Source organism: Dysidea avara, chromosome 12 (assembly GCF_963678975.1).
Source record: "Dysidea avara chromosome 12, odDysAvar1.4, whole genome shotgun sequence".
Lineage (NCBI taxonomy): Eukaryota > Metazoa > Porifera > Demospongiae > Dictyoceratida > Dysideidae > Dysidea > Dysidea avara.
The window spans coordinates 3,881,485-3,903,055 of record NC_089283.1 but is presented as its reverse complement, the minus strand read 5'-3'; the positions used below and the strand labels follow the sequence as shown (position 1 = coordinate 3,903,055).

At 39.0% G+C, this 21,571-nt stretch overlaps 2 protein-coding genes and 1 long non-coding RNA gene across 5 annotated transcripts; 2 read left to right on the top strand and 1 right to left on the bottom strand.

Annotated features, from left to right (window-relative positions):
* Window positions 1-1,154: 1,154 nt before the first annotated feature.
* Window positions 1,155-5,774, bottom strand: LOC136241308 (serine/threonine-protein kinase TAO3-like). The gene is made up of 4 exons (XM_066032502.1): window positions 3,706-5,774; window positions 3,187-3,264; window positions 2,974-3,127; window positions 1,155-1,237 (listed from the first exon to the last, which is right to left on the bottom strand). Exons 1-4 carry the CDS (start codon window positions 5,566-5,568, stop codon window positions 1,155-1,157), a joined length of 2,178 nt encoding a protein of 725 aa, XP_065888574.1. The 5' UTR covers window positions 5,569-5,774.
* An 11,075-nt stretch (window positions 5,775-16,849) lies between these two features.
* Window positions 16,850-19,112, top strand: LOC136241306 (KRAB-A domain-containing protein 2-like). The gene is made up of 4 exons (XM_066032501.1): window positions 16,850-17,147; window positions 17,197-17,325; window positions 18,646-18,786; window positions 18,846-19,112. Exons 1-4 carry the CDS (start codon window positions 16,899-16,901, stop codon window positions 19,110-19,112), a joined length of 786 nt encoding a protein of 261 aa, XP_065888573.1. The 5' UTR covers window positions 16,850-16,898.
* A 570-nt stretch (window positions 19,113-19,682) lies between these two features.
* LOC136241541 (uncharacterized) lies at window positions 19,683-21,117 on the top strand. Of its 3 annotated transcripts, XR_010694318.1 has the most exons (5): window positions 19,683-19,836; window positions 19,894-19,951; window positions 20,254-20,366; window positions 20,554-20,624; window positions 20,678-21,117. It is a non-coding gene; the product is annotated as an uncharacterized lncRNA (long non-coding RNA). The 3 variants fall into 3 exon arrangements; XR_010694317.1 differs by lacking the exon at window positions 20,254-20,366 and having other exon boundaries at window positions 20,678-21,114; XR_010694316.1 differs by lacking the exons at window positions 20,554-20,624; window positions 20,678-21,117 and having other exon boundaries at window positions 20,254-20,449.
* Window positions 21,118-21,571: the final 454 nt, after the last annotated feature.

The window sequence follows — 21,571 nt, the reverse complement described above, 5'->3', positions numbered from 1 at the left end:
CTTGTGGAGGAGCTCCTACCAATGCAGCTGATTTATGCTGGGAAAACGAGTCGTTTCCATCCTGCTTATCAGTTTTTACAAGATTGGCTGATTTCTCATACTGAAAATCATTGGGCCAATGAAATCACCATGCTTAGATGAGGTGATAGTTCCTTTTGTGCAGAAAAAGAGAAACACTTGAACTAGATGAAAATCATCCGGCATTGGCTGTCTTCAATCACTTTAAAGGACAGCTAACAAAGAAAGTAACTGATGCACTAGAAGAAAACCACATCCATTCTAGTACTAATCCCAGCTGCATACACTGGGCTTCTACAGCTGATGGACATCTCTGTCAACAAAGTTGTGAAATCATTTCAGTTTTCAGAGTGGTATTCTGATGAACTGACTGAGCTGTTTATTAATGATGAAGAGACAATTGTCGACCTTTCAACTGCAAGGATGAAATATATTGGAGGGAAGTGGATTGTAGAGATGTTTGAGTACTTGCAAGATAATCCGCAGATAATTGTACATGGCGTCAGGCATGCCGGAGTATTCAATGCTCTAGGAATTCTGGATGATGATGAGTTACCAGATTACATAAATGATGAGGATTCTGATCTAGATGAAGATAGTGTTGACGAAGACAGTGATGAAGACATTTTAGATACAGTGGGAAGTTCCCTAACTATATCTGCTGTTTATACAGCTTCTGAATCTGATAGTTATCATGGTGATACATCAGGTTATCTGATTCTGATATCAGATTCTGAAGATGAGGACTGACTACACAGAAGTTTGATTTAAACAATTTGATATTTTTACATAAAATACAATCATATATACAGCATACTACTATTCTAATTGATGTCAATGATATGTTATACTGCCATGGCGTATACAGTTAATTATGTAACTGTTGTAGATGTTCTTGTGACGCCACATTCTTTTCAACTTCAAAAGTCCCTTTGCTTTCCCACAAAATTTCAATTTACATGGAATTTCTAGTCCCCCTTATGCCAAATCAGACAAATACTGTTGTTGTCCAGTTACTGTGGCCATAATGTCTCTGCCTCTCAGGATAAGCATACTACAAAGCCTGGAGATTTTCTTGGGGAGGTGACCAACTATCACACCTGAACCATGCTTTTTTACTGCCACAGCGTATCGATCTACCACATTGCTAGGTTCCCTTTCACAAAGCAGCTCTTCTCCCAAAACTGCTGTCCACTCCGTTCCGTAGATGTGATAGCCTCTGATGCATGAGGAAACAATGAATTCCATTATCGCATGTACGGTCACGTGTTCTTAATATTCACAAAAACTAAATTGCTACGAGTAATTTAATATCGTGAATTTGCCACGTCACAATGTTAAGTGTCACATAATTTTATTTTTGCATGGTATTCTGTCCGCGAGTAATACCCGCTATACGGTACTAGAGATGCAACAATATCTTACACATAGTGTCGTTTGATAGTGATGCAATGTACACTATGTATTGTTGTATTTAAATACTATACTATTATATTGCAACTCTAGTACATATTTTTGTTAACTGTTTAGATATACTGGAGCCACACCCACTCATCTGGATTCTACAAATGGAGTCATACCAACTTGTTGCCATTGCACTTACTCGTTACTCCCATTGTGTTTGGATGGATATGCATACTGTCATGTGAGACTTGCTACCATGGCGGGTCACTGGAAAACATTTTCATAGCAGTTATATTACAGTCATTATTGTACAATTCTTACATTATTGTTGTGAAAACTGTTTGGTATTTATGTGTCCTCTGTATGTTATAATTACATGTGTAATTCAGAATGCATGGTGACAATTGTAAATTATCAGGTGGTTTTGCACACTTCCTTTTAGGCTGGCTACATGTGCTAATTACTCACAACTTGTGTAAACAACTGGTAACCGCAGTTGTGCTCTGTGTCATTCTTGAAGCCACACCCTTAGAGAGCAAATTACATGGGAGCGACTAAATTCAAATTTCAAATCGAGCGATGGCATGCAGCACACTTCTGTATGGCTACATGCATTGATTAACTACACACAGCCCAGTTCATCAATAACCAGTGACCACAGTTTTGCTCTGCATCATTCTTCAAATTTCGAGTTAAATTCTTACAGAGAGTAAATTACATGGGGGCGACTAAATTCAAATTTTAAACTAGCCATTCTCAAAAACATGTTTCAATCTCAACAAAACTTTTAGAACAGTTTAAAGACACATTGCCCTACATGCCAAGCGAGTATTGCGGAAAACAACAACATGGGGTTTGTATTTAGCCTCTAGGTTGACTGAGGACAACTGAAACCTTGTTTGGTGCTGAAATAATGACTGTAGGGTAATGATGTATGGTGAAATCAATGATGTGAATCTTGAAGCGATTGAGATAGTACTGAAGCAATAACAGGGCAATCAATGTTCAGAATGCACAAAGGAATGCAAGGCATATACCTGCGGTTGCATCTAACTGCATGCGATAAAAAAACAACCCTTTGATGTTGGCAATCTCGATCTTGAAACAGTTGGCATGGATTTGCTTCACTGCTTGTGTGGTGGTTACTAGTGACGCAATAAGTTCAACTATATAGTTTCGGAGGGATAGCGTAAGTGACGGGTGAGTTACAGGAAGGCTGAATTTGACAACGTTCGTTCCTGTAAAATCCTCATGTGTAGTGGTCACATCATTTATTGTCTGTGGCATGTGTTTCTGTCGTGAGTCTTGATACTGCCCTACCCTACCAAATCAATCTAAGTGGAGTCTATTGCTTCTTTTGAGGTTGGGTACTTTTTGAAGGATTATGAACCACTACCGTGGTTCATAATAGACAATAGCATACATATCAAAATACATGTATACTGACACAGTATGCTTTACTTCATATGCATCTACAAACCTCAACTATAAGAAGAAATTTCTTAATATTTGCTTTGAGATCATTCCATGCTGTTTGTAACTCTTTGGTACTTTCTGTCTTAACACTGTCTCTCTTTGCTTGTTCAAACTCATCAATAATCTTCATTTTTCTTTCTTCTTCCTTGACAAGACTCTCCTTCAAGAACTCAGCATATTTCTTTGTTTCTTTTAATTCAATATGTAGTTGGTCTCTTTGTAATCGAATCTAAATTAATTTACCAAAGTGCAGTATGTTCAGAGCAAGAAGTACTAGTTGTTACTCACATGTTTCAACATTTTTGGTAAAATTGATTCAGTACAATCACCACCATCATTGGAAGTAGTTTGAGAAAGGTCACCAACCTATATACAATAAATGCTTTATCACAGGTCATATATGTAACAAGTGAGCAGGTATACTGGCTACAGCCTTTATCATAGCAGTAAAAGGTTGAACTACATGTACCAACTACCTGAATGATTATATGTAAGTCACTTTTGGTCTGGGTTAGACTGGTCTCCCTCATATCAATAAAAATCTGGGTCTGATCATGTATGTATGATGTCTTACATGCTATATGAAACAAGGTAGTGCATGCAGGTACTATACTGTAAGCTTGATTTATTTGTTCATTATAATAATTATTATAGATATTCTGCAATGTTGAGATACGTACAGACCCAGCAAAGTAGCTTAAACAGGTACACATAGATAATTTTGTGACTCTAATTTTGTCCACCAAACACTTATAATGATTGAGAATAAAATAGTTTATACAACTGAAAACATACGAATAACAATACCTCTTTCTGTAGTTCTGATAGCTTTATATCAGCTGCTTTGATAATTTCTTGCTTTGTTTTTGCATCTCCTCTCAATATGTTTGCATATTCTCTATCAGTTGCAGCCAATTTTTTGTTGATCTCATTTTGTATAATTTGCTCCTTTTGCAGTATTCCTTTCTCTTGTCCAAAAATAAACTTGAACTGGTCCAGTATAGACCGGAAATTTTGCAATTTCTGCTCTAATTGTGTGATGCATTCATCTTTTACGCTTCTGTCTAGAATAAGCTCTTCTATTATTGTTTTTTTACTTTCTAACTGAGCTTCTAATGTCAACATATCTTGTATGCATTGCTTAGCATTACTTGTTAACTCTTCTGATTTTTTACAAAGAGACAATACAATTGACCTATTCAACAATTCAATTTGCAAGCTCTTTTCCAAAGATGTTTTGTAATGTCGTTCTAATTCTTCATAATGCTGGAACAAGTCTATATACTTTATCTTACTGTCTTCAATAACTGAGTGACTTTCATTGAATTTTTTATCCTTCTCCTCTAATTTCTTGTTTAATAGGCTTTCCTTTTCAGCACATTTATCTTTAAACTTCCTGCTAGTTTCATTTTCTAACTGATGGATTTCATGTTTGGATTCCACAAGTCTTATATCAGCTGCTTTGATTATTTCTTCTGTCGCCTTCACATCTTCTCTTAACCTGTCTTCTTGGCTTGAAAAAGTTGTACTTAAATGTTTTTTAACCTCCTTTAGCTGCTCTTGCAAAGATGTTTTTTCTTCTTCACATCTTATTTTATTTTGATTTAATTCCTGTAATTCCTGTCCTAATTTTGTGACTTCCTGTCCTAATTTTGTGAATTCTTCCTTCTTCTTAAGTAATTCTTCCATTTTGTTTCCAAGGTCTTCCTTTCCCCCCAATTGAACTTCTGCTTTCTGTAATGACAATAGCAGAGACAGCTTATCTTGTTTGTATTCCTTAGCTTTGCTTGTTAACTCTTCTTCTAATCTTTTACAAAGAAAATATGCAGTTGGCCTATTCGATGGTTCATTTTGCAAGCACTGATCTGCAATCTGTCGTAGTAAAACACTAATAGTATCCATCAGATCAAGAAACTGTTTCCTCCTATCAGTTTCAGAAGCTTTCACATACAAATTAGTACTGTTATCTGACAAAACCATTCTGGCAGTTGGTGTCGGAAATTGTTCAATAACCAAATGAATGATGGTACAACCAAATGAAAATATATCCAATTTGGAATCATAGACCGATTTTTCTACAGAAGCTTCTGGGGGCATGCAATCTAAATCATCTAGTGTTCTTGAAAACATCTGCCCTGCTATTTTTTTCAAAGCCTTAGACTGTCCAAGATCAGATATCTTAGCATCCATATTCTCAGTTAATAAGATTTTGCTAGCCTTCAAGTTACGATGAACCACTGGTTTCTTCTGACCATGCAGATATTGTAAACCACAAGCTACATCATAGAGGATGTGTGTCTTGATTAACAGTGTTAGTTGGTTAGGTCGTTCTTCAAGTAAATTAGATAAACTTGTCCACATTCTCTCCATCACTAGTATAGGTGGAGTAGACTTACTCCTGAAGTAAACACCAAAAAATTGAACAATGTTAGGGTGTTTTAGGGAGGCTAAAGTGTTTATTTCTTTATGCAAGTCTGAAAATTCTGAAGTATTGAAGTGAGGATGTATCTCCTTAACCACACATGGTTTACTATCCAATACTGCAGCATATACAGTACCATATGATCCTCTACCAAGTACTTGATCTGTAATCTTGAGGTTGTCACTGTGGATGATGGAATATTTAGCAGTCTCTACCAGTTTGGGTTTATTGAAAAATGAAGATGACATTGTTGTAATGTTCTGTACCTGCAGTAATATAGATCAGTGCATTTACAGACCTTACAATGCAAGATAATGTTAACTGCATCATACAGTACACTAGTACTGCAGATCATGTGTGCTAACTACCACATTTATAATGGAAATTACCCGTATTCAGTGTGATGACTGGATTGATTTGCAGAGGCACTTCTCATACTATTCTTCACTTGGAATGCTGTACAATGGGCTGAACATACCTGAAAACAAAGCATAGTGGCCAATTCACTTTTCAGTATGGAGTGCATGCTCAGATGTAAAATTACCTTTGTGATATTTATGGCATCATTCTTAGCTTTCTTGTGACAAAGCAGATAATGTGCTGGTACTGGTTGACAAGCTATTTGACTGGCAGTTCATCCATATTCTACTCAACTATCAAACATGCTAGTTCCATATGAAGGTAAGTTTATGGTGACAAGTTAGGGTTGGCCCAGCTTTGGCACTTCATGCTTTCCAACTACCTTGCCTTAAACTCACCATAAAGCTACAGCAACAATTAGCTATATAGTTGTTTTTATTTTGTATAATTGTTTGTCACTGGATTCTGGAAAAACAATCCAAATCAGACATTATGAGTTTTAGTAATAGTACTGCAAATTAGAATTTTTCCACAAACATTTAATCAGAAACTAGCCTCTCAATATCTTCATGAAGTATGAGCAGGTATAATCAATAATAATAATAAGCAAGACTCTCCTATGCAATCCTTCGTGCTACTATGCTGTGTGTTCAGGGCTCTCGGGCAAGATGGCGGTCATTGGGAGTGGTTGATGGAGCGTCTATGTCTGGAGCATTGTAACTGAACAATTTATTTATTTGGTTTTCTAATTTATTTCGTATTACTATGTTTTGTCTTCGTTGTAAAATAATAATGATTCTGTATAATTATACAACCAAGTACTAAGAATATTACGAAACGCGGTTAAAATTACGTCATTAATAATGAATAAATAAATAATTAATAATAATGTTTGAGTAAACTACAAGGCCTAAGGCTTCGCACTCACCGGGAATAGAATCCATGTTGTATGAAGAGATAATCGTATAATGGGTGAATGTTTCCGTAGAGGTGATAGAAACGTACGACAATTCTATTTAATGCCGATCAAAACAGCACGTGATATACCCACTACCAAGAGTTCATCAAGACACACGGTAGTGTGTCGTGCGGCCCAAGAAGCCGGCGCGTACCACCCGTGCGTATATTGACAGGAAGAAAGAAAACGCAATTTTCGCACCGCCGTAGCTCTGTGCTTCCTTGATGAAACAAGACGATTTTTGCTGTGGACATGCCCTCCAACTGCAGCACTCCACATTCCAAATTTGAGCAAAATCGCTTCGCGCGTTCCCGAGATATTCGACTTCCAAAAATTGGCTCAGTTTCTTCGTTTTTTTTCCTTCTTTTTCTTGTCGCACACTTACAAAAACTGCTATAGAACGAGAACGCCACATCCGATTGCCTTGAAATTAGGCACACAGAAGGGGGATATAAAGGTGCATCTCGGTACCAACTTTGGCTGGAATACAATAAACAGGCAAAGAGTTATGAGAGATTATTCACGAAAAATAACACCAATATGTTGTCACGCCTACAGGGTAAACCGCGTATGGGAAGAAGCTGAAAATCGGTGGGTAAATAGGTTAACTATTGAACCTCAAACCTTTTGTGATTTGAAAGAAATCGAGCTAAAAACCAGGAAGATACAACGAAAAAACCAACAGTGTGTAACAATTACGCAATCGAGATTAGCTATTAAAAAACGACTGCTTGCCACGCCTACCAGATAAACCGCTTGGGGTAATGCTTTGAAAATCGTTGTACAGATGGAGTAATCAACTTAGAAAGGCTCATCAATAGTGTAGAAAAATCAGACTTAAAGCCACGGAGTTATAACACGAAATCCAACTTGGTGCAGCAAGTGCGAGATCGAGATACTCTAATAGAGCAGTCATCCTAATAGAGCAGTCACCCTGAAGAGAATTTAAGAGATCAGCTAGCCTGTATAGAGATCAGCTACAAACAAATCACCCTGTAGAGAGATCAGCTACAAATAATTCACCCTGTAGAGAGATCAGCTAGAAGAAGTTAAATTGAAGGGAGTTCAACTAAGGAAAGAGATAGTTCAGCTAGAAGATATCACCTTGTAGAGTTCAGCTACAAAGAAACCACCATGTAGAGAGTTTAGCTACAAACAAATCACCCTGTAGAAAAATCAGCTACAAACAAATCACCCTGTAGAAAGATCAGCTAGAAGAAGTCACCTTGTAGAGAGTTCAGCTACAAAGAAACCACCATGTAGGGAGTTCAGCTAGAAGAAGTTACCTTGTAGAGAGTTCAGCTACAAAGAAACTATCATGTGGAGAGTTCAGCTGCAAACAAATCACCTTAGACAGTTCAGCTACTAAGAAACCACCATGCATGTAGGGAGTTCAGCTAGAAGAAGTTACCTTGTAGAGAGTTCAGCTACAAAGAAACCATCATGAAGAGAGTTCAGCTACAAACAAATCTCCCTGTAGAGAGTTCAGTTAGAAGAAGTTACCTTGTAGAGAGTTCAGCTACAAAGAAACCATTCTGTAAAGAGCTCAGCTGCAAACAAATCACCTGTATAGAATTCAGCTACAAACAAATCACCCTGTAGAGAGATCAGCTAGAAGAAATTACCTTGTAGAGAGTTCAGCTACAGTAAAAAGAAACCACCATGTAGAGAGTTGAACTGCAAAGAAATCACCCCGTAGAAAATTCTGCCACAAACAAATTGCCCTGTAGAAAGATCAGTTAGAAGAAGTTATCTTGTAGAGAGTTCAGCTACAAAGAAACCACCATGTAGAAAATTCTGCCACAAACAAATTGCCTTCTGAAAGATCAGTTAGAAGAAGTTACCTTGTAGAGAGTTCAGCTACACCTACAAAGAAACCATCATCTAGATAGTTCAGCTGCAAACAAATCACCTGTAGAGAGTTCAGCTACAAAGAAACCATTCTGTAAAGAGCTCAGCAGCAAAATAATCACCTGTACAGAATCCAGCTACAAATAAATCACACTGTAGAGAGAACAGCTAGAAGAAGTTACCTTGAAGAGTGTTCAGTTACAAAGAAACCACCATGGACAGTTCTGTAATAAATATATGTATTATATATATAATTTGTACATTTACTGATAAAATCAGAAATATTTAAGGTACATCTGCTTCATCTTTTCTTCTTCCTGTGGTAAAGAAAAAAAGATAGGTTTAAAAAGTCCCAAAGCAGGCCATAGGCCGGCTTTGGGGTATACAAATACAAAAAGAAGTGAAATCTAATCCAAAACAGCCAAGCTGTAAAAAAGTGTGCAGCCCTCAAAAAGGCTATGGTGAAAAAAGATGTGAAATCCAAGGTGGCGGCCAAGAAATGGCTGTGATGGTAGGTTAATGGTAAAAATTTTAATAACAACAATTCAGGCGAATTTTGGTGCCGCTTGGTCAATTGGCACAAAATTCACCTGAATTGTTGTTATTAAAATTTTTACCATTAACCTACCATCACAGCCATTTCTTGGCCGCCACCTTGGATTTCACATCTTTTTTCACCATAGCCTTTTTGAGGGCCGCATACTTTTTTACAGCTTGGCTGTTTTGGATTAGATAATATTATGTATTATATATATAATTTGTACATTTACTGATAAAATATTTAAAGTACATCTACTGCATCTTTTCTTCTTCCTGTGGTAAAGAAAAAAAGCATAGGTTAAAAACGTCCCAAAGCTGGCCATAGGCCGGCTTTGGGGTATGCAAATACAAAAAGAAATGAAATCTAATTTAAAACAGCCAAGCTGTAAAAAAAGTGTGCGGCCCTCAGAAAGGCTATGGTGAAAAAAGATGTGAAATCCAAGGTGGCGGCCAAGAAATGGCTGTGATGGTAGGTTAATGGTAAAAATTTTAATAATGACAATTCAGGTGAATTTTATGCCAAGACCAAGCGGCACAAAAATTCACTTGAATTGTCGTTATTAAAATTTTTACCATTAACCTACCATCACAGCCATTTCTTGGCCGCCACCTTGGATTTCACATCTTTTTTCACCATAGCCTTTCTGAGGGCTGCACACTTTTTTTTACAGCTTGGCTGTTTTGGATTAGATAATATATATATACTGAGGAGAGTATCCTACTCTCATATACCCCTGTAGAAGGGTATATCGTGAAGTTATGATGTAACACTTCTGAGTTCGCCCGTTTTTCTTTGTATAATTAATGATGTCATTAGTGATTAGAGGTTTGATTGACATCTTTAAACGAGCATACAAATGAATACAATAACAAATGAAGCCATAATATTACATACTGAAAACTACAAAATACTACTACTTATTACCTAACTATATACTTATTACTACCTATACGTACTTAACTTAACCAATGTCAAAGTCAGGAAATTCGTCCTCAGCAGTAAGCGAATACTGGCGGAGTATCATTTTTGCATTGTACCTCCACAAAGTCACAGACAGTTGCTGGAGAAGTTGGCGCCTAGCAAACTTTCGTGGTAAACCGTTTCTAACAGTTGTTCTGTCAGCTATGGATCCTAAAATTGATAGGGCATATGGTGACCAAACACCAAAGGTCTCACATACAAGAGGGATAAAATCTCCTCCATTATCATTTACAATGTCCTGGTATTGGTTGTCCTTAGCTATCTCACCAACAGCAGCGGCCACCCCAGCCTGAGAAGAAGCAGAAGATATGACAGCAGACTAAGTGGTACTCCTGACGGAGAGATCAAAATAGGCAGGACGACCAAGATGAAAGTCAGGGTGGTATATGTCGCCAGGACGAGATCGGTCAGATGGAATGCCTTGCTCCCTAAGAACACCAGGGTGATCTTGGAGCAAGGTATGGTGTACAACAGACACTAAAGCATTATGACGCTGGATCCTCAAGGGACCATGAGAGCACCCCAGCAGATGATCACCAAACTGGTCAATGACAGATAGACAAGTAGAGAGTGGTAAAGAAGGGAACAAAGGAATGCCAAGCCACAAACGTAAAGCTATAGTAAAATCGTGCGGAGGAATAGCTAGACCCAAAGCAGGCTGTGGAAGTGCTTTAAGCCAACCACTGCTGGTGCCAGAAGAATGTGATAAAGCACGCAGACGTGCTTGATCATGAATGGTGGAACTGCTTACAAGCTGTTTAAAAAGTGAATCATCTAAAATGGCTTGAAGGTCAGTTTGAGAGGAGTTTTGCAACACAGAAACAGACATACCTTCGAAGAAAGCAAGGGAACAATCCTCCCCGGGAAATGGCATAAAAACATCAAAAGTTTCCACTAAACGCGACACTAAAATACGGGAAGAATTACAGGACCCCACAAATGCAGGAGCAGCAGAACGCTCAGATTCACGTAGGCCCAAGCCTCCTAACCTAAATGGCAAGGTGGCTTGTGTCCACCTACTATCAGAAATTCCACAACACAAGATTCTACTAAGGCATTCTCGCAACCTAAGGTCAAAATGTGAGGGAAAGGAACCCAAAGAGGAAGATGGCACACAACGTAAAAGGTGAGTGACCTTGCAAACGCTAAGACAGCTCCTAAGCAGATGCAACTCTACTTGAGGGTCCTCGAGGTCAACCAATTTATCCTGAATTGCAACTATTTTATCAAATTGAACAGATAAAAAGGCATCGTAAAACTGTGGAGGTCCCCAAATAGGAGATCCAAGAAGCTCCAAACCACTGTTCTTGGGGTTGATACGCTTGATGGCAGGATGAAAGTTAGGAAAAGAACTGTCACCAGAAGGCCAGTATAGTTCACACTTGGATAGATTGATGTAAAGACCAAAACTGGGACCCGACTCAGTAAAATGTGAAAGTAATGCGTGAAGACAAGATCTAGTACCTATAAATGTGCCATCATCTAAATACCACAGGTTAAGAAGACATGTTTCACTAAAAGAGATGGAACGAAGAAATTGCACCAACACCAAAGAAAAAAGTAAGGGACCAAGAGGATCTCCCTGTTGGACACCTGTGGAAGCAAGAATACGCCTGTGGCCAAACCTCAGCTCAGCAGGTTGACTGTAGCACCAATACACCCAGGGGGAAATCTCTGGAAACTCTTTACACACACCATCAAGAAAAGCTGAGCGATTACATTCATTAAATGCATTCTTCATGTCTATTTTGAGTAGAGCTAGAGATTCATCATTGCCAAATTGGGAAAGAGAATGACGGACAGCATGGATAGCTGCCTCAAGACCACCTGGGATACCAACACCCACTTGACCATAAGGTAGGAAAAAGTCAGAGAGAAAGGGACGAGCAAACTGACAGCACAGACGACTGGCAAGACGACGAAGAATTTCACCAACTGCAATAGGGCAAACACCCCCGTTCTTTTTCAGAAGAGCTGTTAAAGGGGCACCACACAACCAAGGGGCAAGGGATGGAGAAGCTTTTCCAGAAAGCAAAAAGTTCATCAGACGAGTGAGGGTGGTAAGGCAAAGTTCAGCAGAAGGTGTAGTGTGGCCACTGACTGCATCAAGAAGGTGTTGTGCCCGTAAACCAGAGGCACCAGGACTGGTACCATGAGGAAAACCCTTCAAACATATTAATACAGCAGATTCATCTACAACTAAAGAAGCAGTCTTGGGGGCCGAACAAGAAGGTGGATCAGAGACAGGATGTCACTGAAGCAACTCTTGAAATGCCAAATCATCATTCTTATCAGCCACACCAGTAGAAGTAAGAGACTGTACAGCATTACTGTACCTACCTTCCCGAGCCCAGAACAAAGCTCGAGAAATATTGTGTTATGAAGGCTGAATACAGTGACTGGAGCGAGAGACATGTAAATCATCTTGTAGAGCTTTCCAAAGATTATACAAACCATCGGGCTGAGACCAGAGATGAAGGCGGTCTAGCAAAACAGAAGCTAAAATAAAACGACGGTGGCGCTGACGAAGTGGAGGCATACGTAGTGCCAGTTTAGCAAACAGAAAAAGACGCATAAAGCCCCAGACTGAAGAAATTGCATTTCGAAACTCGGTAGACAAGACTCTAGCTAGCAAAGGACGAACACTGCGGGGAATGTGAACAACAGTTGAGACAGGACAGGTCATAACATAATTCATCACTACAGAAAGAGCCTCAGACTCAAGATGAAGAGGGCCAACAAAAGAACATGCAGAAGCTGACAGAAGGGCTAACTCTAAAGGATCAGAAGGAATACTGGTGGAGAAAGCTAAGGAAGGTGGTGAAGGAGAAGTGGGAGACTGACTTTCAGACTGATCACAAATTAAGAAAGGAAGATCAGAAGCAGAAACTAATGGAGCATTACAGCGCTGATCAGGCTTAAGTAAACGTCTGCAGCCTGTTTTACGAAAACGTTCATGAGTAGCCCAACGGCAGGAGGGAACAGTGCAAATAAGACGGTTACAGCAAGCAAAGAAAGTCGCAGATGGAAAAACATACCTAGATATGTGAACCGAGTTGATGTGTTGCCATAAAAGAGAACAGGAGGAACAGGATTTATTACAAATAGGACAAGATAGAAGTGAAGAAAAGTGATCAGCCGAGGAAGCACTGGCTGGGATATCCGCCATCATTGGTGAGGGCTGCAAAGATGACTGCATCATAGTGTGAGACAAATCACGACTGTCTGAACTTGCTGGAGAGGGCACAACTTTATCAGGACTTGTTGGAATAGTAACAACTTTATCAGGGCTTGCTGAAGAGGACAAAACTACATCAGAACTTGCTGGAGAAAGAACAACTTTATCAGGACTTGCTGGAGAGGACACTGCTTTATCAGGACTTGCTGGAATAGTAACACCTTTATCAGGACTTGCCATAGAGGACACAACATTTACTGGAATAACAACTTTATCAGGGCTTGCTGAAGAGGACAAGACTTCATCAGGACTTGCTGAGGAAGGAACAACTTTATCAGGATTTGTTGGAGAGGACACAACTTTAACAGGACTTACTGGAATAGTGATAACAGTAACAGGACTTGTTGAAGAGGACACAGCTTTAAGACTTGCTGGAAAAGTAACAGGATTATCAGGACTTGCTGGAAAAGACACACCTTTAAGACTTGCTGGAATAGGAACACATTTATCAGGACTTGCTGGAGAGGACACAACTTTAACAGAACTTGTTGAAGTGCACACGACTTTATCAGGAATTGCTGAAGTGACAATTGGGCCACGACCAGCTGAAGAACACGTAGATACCGACAAAGTAAGACTTGCTGTGTCAGCGACTGTCGAGCGTAACAATGGCGGGCTGGAGGTGACAAAACTAACTTCCTTTTTGCCATTCTGATTCACAACACACTGAAGAAAGTCACCAATGGGTTTCCCTGCGTAACGAATTGTTCTCTTCCAGTTCTTGGATGAAGAGCGACCAGCGCGACGCTCAAACTCACAAGGGGTCATAAACGACCCATTCCCGGCAGTACGAGGGGTCCGTCACGACCCTAGAATCCTGTACGAGATTCCGAATCCCACGAAATTCCAGGCAAGATTCCGGATTCCAACCCAAAATTCCAGATTCCAAGCAAAATTCCGGATTCCAGATATCCAGTTACAGCTAGCTACGGAACTAGCTGTGAAAAGCTCAATAATACTCTAGAAGGCGAGATAAAAGGTTTTCTGAGCGTATAAGGATGATCCAGAAAGCTGCTTTTTATCTTGTAACAAGAAAGTAACTATATAGATCTAATGTTTACAAACTTTGTATACAATCAACTCAATTCAAAACAGATTATTAAAATTCAATAATTATAATATAAGCACAATGACAATTAGCTACCTCGACAATTACAAATACATGATGTGTCATACAATAATGTAAACACGTAGCTATAAATGTTAGCTACCTATAGATTCTACTCCTTAAATTTGCTGCATTCAACAAAGTACCACAATTTTATATCGTCACAGTAGTCCACACAAGCAGCATGAAACCATTTATTACATCTATCGCAGCATACCATCTTGCAACCATCATCTGGCATTTGACATATGCAGTGAACTTCAACTACTTCAGTGCTTAAAATCCTAGACTTACGCTTGCGACCCTGTGCGGAGGGGAATTATTTTATCTGGCAAGTTTCTAGAATCTCCTGTAGATGTGAATGCTTGGTATTATAATTCTTCAAGATCAAAACTTTGTGACCTGGAGGAAATTCAAACGAGGACTCAGAACTAGTAGGTAAGAACTTGCTGTGCATGCTAGGATCATGTGAAAATTGTTTCTCTACAAATGTTTCCATTGTTTTAACAGAATCTGCATGTATCCATGTAAGCAATAGATTCTTCCGTGTCAAATCCTGATGCAAGAAAACATTTCTGTACATATCCTGGTAGCCTTTCTTTCATCAATGATAGCAACTCTGGTGAAGAAACATCCGGCGAGGCAAAATCAGAATCACTACGAACAAAAACTAAATAAAAAAGCCATCACAAATAAATTTTTAAAATGCATACCATCACTGCATGGCCACTGAGCTGGCGAGGGGCGAGGCTCTGGGTTAGCTATCACACTATTGCTCGCTGCTCACTAGGCTACTGGTATCTCGAGTTAGACACAGCTACGCAATCAACCACGTCGCGGACCACGTTCTATCTCTCTTGAATCCGTAAAAAGTCAGCTCAAACACTTTGAAGTAACGTTCAAAGTTTATAGGTTCAAAGAACAATTCGGGCAGAACAGGCCCAGCGAGGCCCAGATACAGAACGTGGGCGCGCGCCATTAAAATATCCGGAAGTCTCCTGAAATAAACGGACTTCTATCGAGCCAAAGATTCCAGATTCCAAGGCAAGATTCCTGATTCCGTATGGGATTCCGAGGGATTCCAAACGAGTTGTACGGGATTCCAGCTCGTGACGGACCCCTCGCGGCAGTAAACGAAATACAACGACTGAAACCATCCTTGAGCTTATCAGGGAACAGTTTGGCCAGTAAGGAACCACAAATAACGTCAATAGGATGGTCGGGAGAGAGAGCACTTTGAGACATTACAACCGCCATCTTAGCGAAAAACTAGATTGTCATTAGTTTTTCCGCCATCTTAGCGAAAAACTAGATTGTCATTAGTTTTTCCGCCATCTTAGCGAAAAACTACCATGTCATTAGTTGAACATGGTATCGATTGAACGCAATTTTAACTAGTGTTCCACCGATAATCGGATCGGTATCGTATCGGAGCCGATATTGGGCTTTTCGTATCGATCGGTATCGGTTATTCAGGTATTCCTGTACCGATTAATAGCCACTCGCGCCAATCGTCATAACCATAACTATCATCATAAATCCTATGCTAGCAAAACGTGAGGTATAGCAAGTTGGAAATAGTGTTGAGTATTATTCTAGCATAAAAGGTGCAGGAATTGCTTTGCTAAACATCAAGCAACTGCTACTTACTATGTTTGCATGAAAAAGATCGAAATACTCTAATAGAACAGTCACTGCACAATAATATATTCTACTAGAACAGTCACACATAGCCAGCTTGAGATGATTGTAAATTGTATAGCAATTATCGGTATCGGTATCTGTATCGGTGAAAATTTGCTTTTAGGTATCGGTATCGGATCGGTAGTTATTTTTCTGTATCGGTGGAACCCTAATTTTAACCACTTGTAACTAAGTATGTAGATGTTAGTGTATAGTTATTTTTTAATGTATGTTAGGCTGTCAGTGTAGGTCACTGGTAGATCCTCAGAATTATTATTCTGTAAAGCATTATTATTATTATTATTGAACGCGTGCCTAACAATGTCGCTAGCAACCAAATAAACTCCAGCTCTAAGCGTTTCTCGCCGAACTACAATCGTTCCTTCATGGGTTAGGACCGCTTCGTAGGCGTTTCTTGTTAGTCCATTCGTGGATACGGCTATCTTGAGCGTCGCGAGTGTAAAACGGTGTTAACGATTCTTGCACTTTTATGGCTGCTCGTACGTCACAAACCACAACATCTTGTCGTCACGTCATAACTTCACGATACACCCTTCTACAGGGGTATATGAGAGTAGGATGTTAGGCGCAATCTGTGAATTTGCGCAGTTTATAAATTACGCTGCACATTTTGTGAATTCATAAAATGCGCAACAATTTATAAATTGCGCAGCTCGAATGAGGACACGGTGCGGTGCGATCGAGTGTGCAATTTACGACCTACTATCGTTTCACACCTGGTAGTTCACTCGATTTAAGACCTAATTTCGTTTCACACCTGGTGGTTCACGGGACCTCTTCGTGGTTCTTATAGTACTTGCGAGGTGTGAGCTTCAACGAGTTAGCTAGCTAGTCAGTATGTCGAAAGAAGGTCACAGAGAGCTGTTCGAAAAGTTCTGCAGAACGAAGTATTTTGATCACACCACTACAAGCAAGACAGTATCAGAGGAGAAGGCTAAGAAAATTATAGACGTTTTGAATGGAATTGAAAGAAGCGATGTTTCAAACTCCTTCAAATTCTGGGTTATTAAAACGAAGAAGTTTGCTTTATTAAACTATCCAGAGTTGAAGTTAGAAAATGTCCTATGTCTGCCAGCCAAGCAAAGAGTAAGAAATGATGGTTTTTTGTGCCTCTCTTCACAAAACTATATTACAGAATGATAATGACAAAACTGTCTTTGGTCATCATCGCATAGTGGCAACAGCTGAGAAGTTTTATGATATATTAGAGCGTGTGCACTCAACGAAAAATGGGCATGTAGGCTACAAGAAAACGCTTGCAGAGGTATGGGAATTGTGTATGCTGTCATATTATTAAAGTGTCACCAAGTTTTATGGTCACTGAGACTGCATAATATAGTGAAGATGGGGTGGTCCTACGTTTATATTAAAGCCACGCTTAATTTAATTTTGTAACTAAACATGTGAGCCCATTCCTTGGAGTACTGAGTTGGAAATAATACTGAGATAATAAAAGAAATCATTACGTGCGTGCAATGCAGGCTTTTGCTGAGATGATCAACTAATGTTTTAGCCTATTGTGGAAGTAGTTTTGGGAATATAGTGCTACACAGTAGAAAATTGAGCAAAGAAATCAATTTGAACAGTGAATATACTGACTACAAGTGCTTATATTCACAGCCATAACTTTAGAAGAGTTTGAAAATTTGGTTTGGATGTTGACCATAATATATTGGCATATATCTATCAGGGATATAACGAATTGGTTAAAATAGTAAAATAGTAATGGTTACTTCCAGATGAGTTAGCTAGCTGCATGGTGCTTGGTTTTTAGAAGTAGCACAACATCAACTTGTTTCTGATTACACTAGTGTGTTAACTGTTCTTGTTATGGCATAGCTATGTTATACACATTTGGCTATGACTGCTTTATTAGAGTGTCTTGATTTCAATACTTAAAGGTATAGGAGTGCAGTTCCCATTGTTTTATTTTCAACAGCAGCTGACTGCAATTAAAGGACATAATTGTGTGGCTCTGAAGTGTGGCATGTATGTGTTCTGATTGTTTAAGAGTGTGGTCCAGTCATGTCATTGTATCATTGAAGCTACATGTATTGTATCTGTCAGTAGTTTAAATGTCAAATAGTTGTTTGACTTGTTCTTCTAAGGAAAGTGTCTATACAGAAATTTAACACCTTATTATTATGGTTTCCTTGCATGAAGGAGATGATCATGTAATATAACAGAAAACAGACACTTGTCAGAACCAGAAAGGTTTATCCGTGAGTTTGTTATTGTGGTGGCCATGTACTGCTTGCTTTGGTTTGGCCTCTGATGTTGTGAAAAGTCAGACAGACAGTCAGGCAGACAAAAAATAGGTTTTGACGATTTAAAAAAATACAGGATTGATGTTTGATACACTAAGACTATTCAAAACTCATTTTCATCTCATATTTGTATGGTTTTCAACTACAACATTCTGAGAGGTGCCATTTATTTTCTTTAGTATTTGATAGCAGTACCTATTTCACACTTTGCCCACTTTTGTTTGTATGTCTAATTATATTTCCCGGCATTCTTAAGTATGTGTATTTAACAAACTTGCCCACAATTATCATAATTTCTAATTGTGTTACTATTGTAGGTCCAAAGAATGTATGAAGGTTTGCCAAGGGAGGCAGCTCAATATTTTTGTAGCACATGCCATATTTGCCAGCTGAAGCAGCAACAGAATTGTACTGCTCCTTTGAAGCCAATCATTTCATCAGGATTTTTAACACGTCAGGTTTGTTGTGGGAGAGAGTATAATTTACATAGAGGATTATTCACTCTTGCTTATTTTAGATTGATTTGATAGATATGAGGCACATGCCAGATGATTCTTATTGCTACATTGCACATTACATGGACCACTGGTCAAAGTTTCACGTGCTATGGCCACTGATAAACAAGAGTGCCATTGAAGTAGCTAGTGGGCTTGTGCACAAGGTTTTCCCATATTTTGGGCTCCCCAAAATATTGCAGTCAGATAATGGAAGGGAATTTGTTAATGAAGTTATTAGAGAGATATTGAAGTCGTGGCCAGGAGAAGTGACAAATAATCAATGGTAGACCTCGCCATTCACAGTCACAAGGTTTAATTGAAAAGGGCAACCATCTTGTAGAAATGCGGTTGCAAGCATTTAAATGTGAGCACAAGGATTCCAACTGTGTATCTTGGACTGACTGGCTGCCATGTATTCAATGTAACTACTAGTATGAGCCCAACTAATATGTAATGTGCCCTTGCAGATAATTTAAATGTCCAAGTGTGTCGCACTTTAAAACAAAGCCCTTATGAAGTGGTGTTTGGCCAGCCACCAAGGTTAGCCCCATTTGCTGAACTTCCCGAAGGAGTTGACCATTGTATAATGGAAGAGGATTTAACTGATCTTACCAAAGATGGTTAGTGGTTCAATAGTGATGTAAAAAAATCATGTGGTGCTTTCAACTAGATGATGTGTCACTGCTATTTGATGAATTACCACCAACTGTGTTTCCACCAACATCTAGTTCAAGAATGTCACCACAAAAACTGAGTAGAAGTACATCACCACCATCTAGCTTAATGATGTCACCACGGCGACTAAGTAGAAGTTAATCACCCCATCTAGTTCAAGGATGTCACCACAGCGACCAAGTAGTAGTGCATCACCACCATCTAGCTCAAGGATGTCACCACGGCGGCCAAGTAGAAGTACATCACCATCTAGCTCAAAGATGTCACCACAGCGACCAAGTAGAAGTGCATCACCACTATCTAGCTCAAGGATGTCACCACAGCAAGCATGTCAAAGTATGCCACCACTGTTACCTGACAAACCATTGTCAAATCAAATTGTATCTCCTATAGCATCTCCTACAGATGATACGTCATCACCACCTGATCACATGGAGTCGGAGTCTCAGAGGTACAAATCGTTACCAATTTTGTGTATATAGACTACTATAGCTTTTTTGACCAGTGAAACCTCCTAGTTATAACTACACAAGCCATGTATAAATACATTCTGTGGGATCAAGGTTTTTTCATATCAAGAAGTGAAAATGTTTAGTTTCAGTGAAAATTTTTGTCTTTATTGTGTGAGGCCAATATTTCTTTTATCAAGTTGTTTAAGCATGGAGGTTTGTTATAACTGTAGTGTTTGGTGTTCTGTCTATGTGATTTCAGCAATGCCCTTATGTTTATAGCAATATGTTATTATTCTGTTAGCAAAAACACAGTGAAAAGTCATATGATCACCTCACTACTTGTGATCGCCATAAGGCAATTCGGGAGGCAGCAGACTTAGAGTACCGAAAGAATGCTGAAAGAATGAAATTGCAGTATGCAAAAGTTAAACATTGTTAAGTTAAACATTGTAGACAAAACTTATGTGCATGCATTAGTTTGACATCCAGGTCAATAGTATGGTGTTCACATGCATTTACGTAGTCTAGTGCATCAATAGAAGTCAATGCCTTGTGATAATTATAATCCTGTGGAGAAAAAAAAAATATTTTGTTTGTTTAGAACCATTGAATGACTATTGCCATTCCTGTGGAATGATTGGTTTGGTGGATGATGATGATACAACTCCCTTGGTGAGCTCTAGTTACATTAACGAATCTTGTATTTATGTGTGTGAACTCTGTAGGTCAGGTGCAATAGTTGCTCATGGGGGTACCACAGACAGTGCTTAAGAAGGCATGAAGTGACAATCTCACAGGACAAAAACAGTTTTAACTTTGTAGGGCCATGCTGTTCAAAGAATGGGCCTGTGTTTGTGTATAGCTAACTGCTGTATTGGAGGTAATTCCAAGTTAAAATTGTAACTTTGTCACAAGCTGAATTTGAATATTAAAAAATCAATTAGATCTATACTGAATATAAATATTGTGTTCTAGCTAGTACATCAGGGGCGTGGTGTTGGATGTGTGCTCCATGCAGGAACTTGATCAGACAGAATGCACCTTATCCAATCCAACTGCAGAGTACGCAAAGGAACCTTGGAGGGAGAGATAGTCAATACAGAGAAAGCGGAACCGTCTTGACCCATGTTCCTTGTAGTAAACATATAGCTATCAAGGGGCTTATTAAAGTTATATAAAAGAAAATGAAAAAATTGGATCACATTAGATCATTAGAATCATTAATAACCAGGTGTAAACACGATAATTATTGGTAGTATCATTTGCAATCCATGCCATTTACCAATCTATGGGCAGAGCAGTAAACTTCCCAATCTGTGGGGCTTATTACACCTCTCTGAAAGCAGCCATAATACGCACTTGATCAGCCAAGAACGTAACGGCGGTACACTGAATGGACCAGAATCCAAAGAGTTCATAAAATGCGCAGCTCTTACGGTAGTTCACAAATTGCACAACAATTTATAAATTGTTGCGCATTTTATGAATTCACAAAATTCGCAGCGCAATTTATAAACTGCGCAAATTCACAGATAGCGCCTAACAAGGATACTATCCTCAGCAGTGGCGTAGCCAGGAAAAAAATTTTGCCGAGGCAAAATTTATACATTGACCAAATT

Coding starts and splice junctions, on each gene's coding strand:
- LOC136241308 (XM_066032502.1), bottom strand. CDS start 5,568: ATGTCATCTTCATTTTTCAATAAACCCAAACTGGTAGAGACTGCTAAA. Junction 3,265..3,705: donor TATCAGAACTACAGAAAGAG/GTATTGTTATTC, acceptor TATTGTATATAG/GTTGGTGACCTTTCTCAAAC. Junction 1,238..2,973: donor AGACAGTGTTAAGACAGAAA/GTACCAAAGAGT, acceptor CTCATGCATCAG/AGGCTATCACATCTACGGAA.
- LOC136241306 (XM_066032501.1), top strand. CDS start 16,899: ATGTCGAAAGAAGGTCACAGAGAGCTGTTCGAAAAGTTCTGCAGAACG. Junction 17,326..18,645: donor ACAAGAAAACGCTTGCAGAG/GTATGGGAATTG, acceptor TTACTATTGTAG/GTCCAAAGAATGTATGAAGG. Junction 18,787..18,845: donor CAGGATTTTTAACACGTCAG/GTTTGTTGTGGG, acceptor TGCTTATTTTAG/ATTGATTTGATAGATATGAG.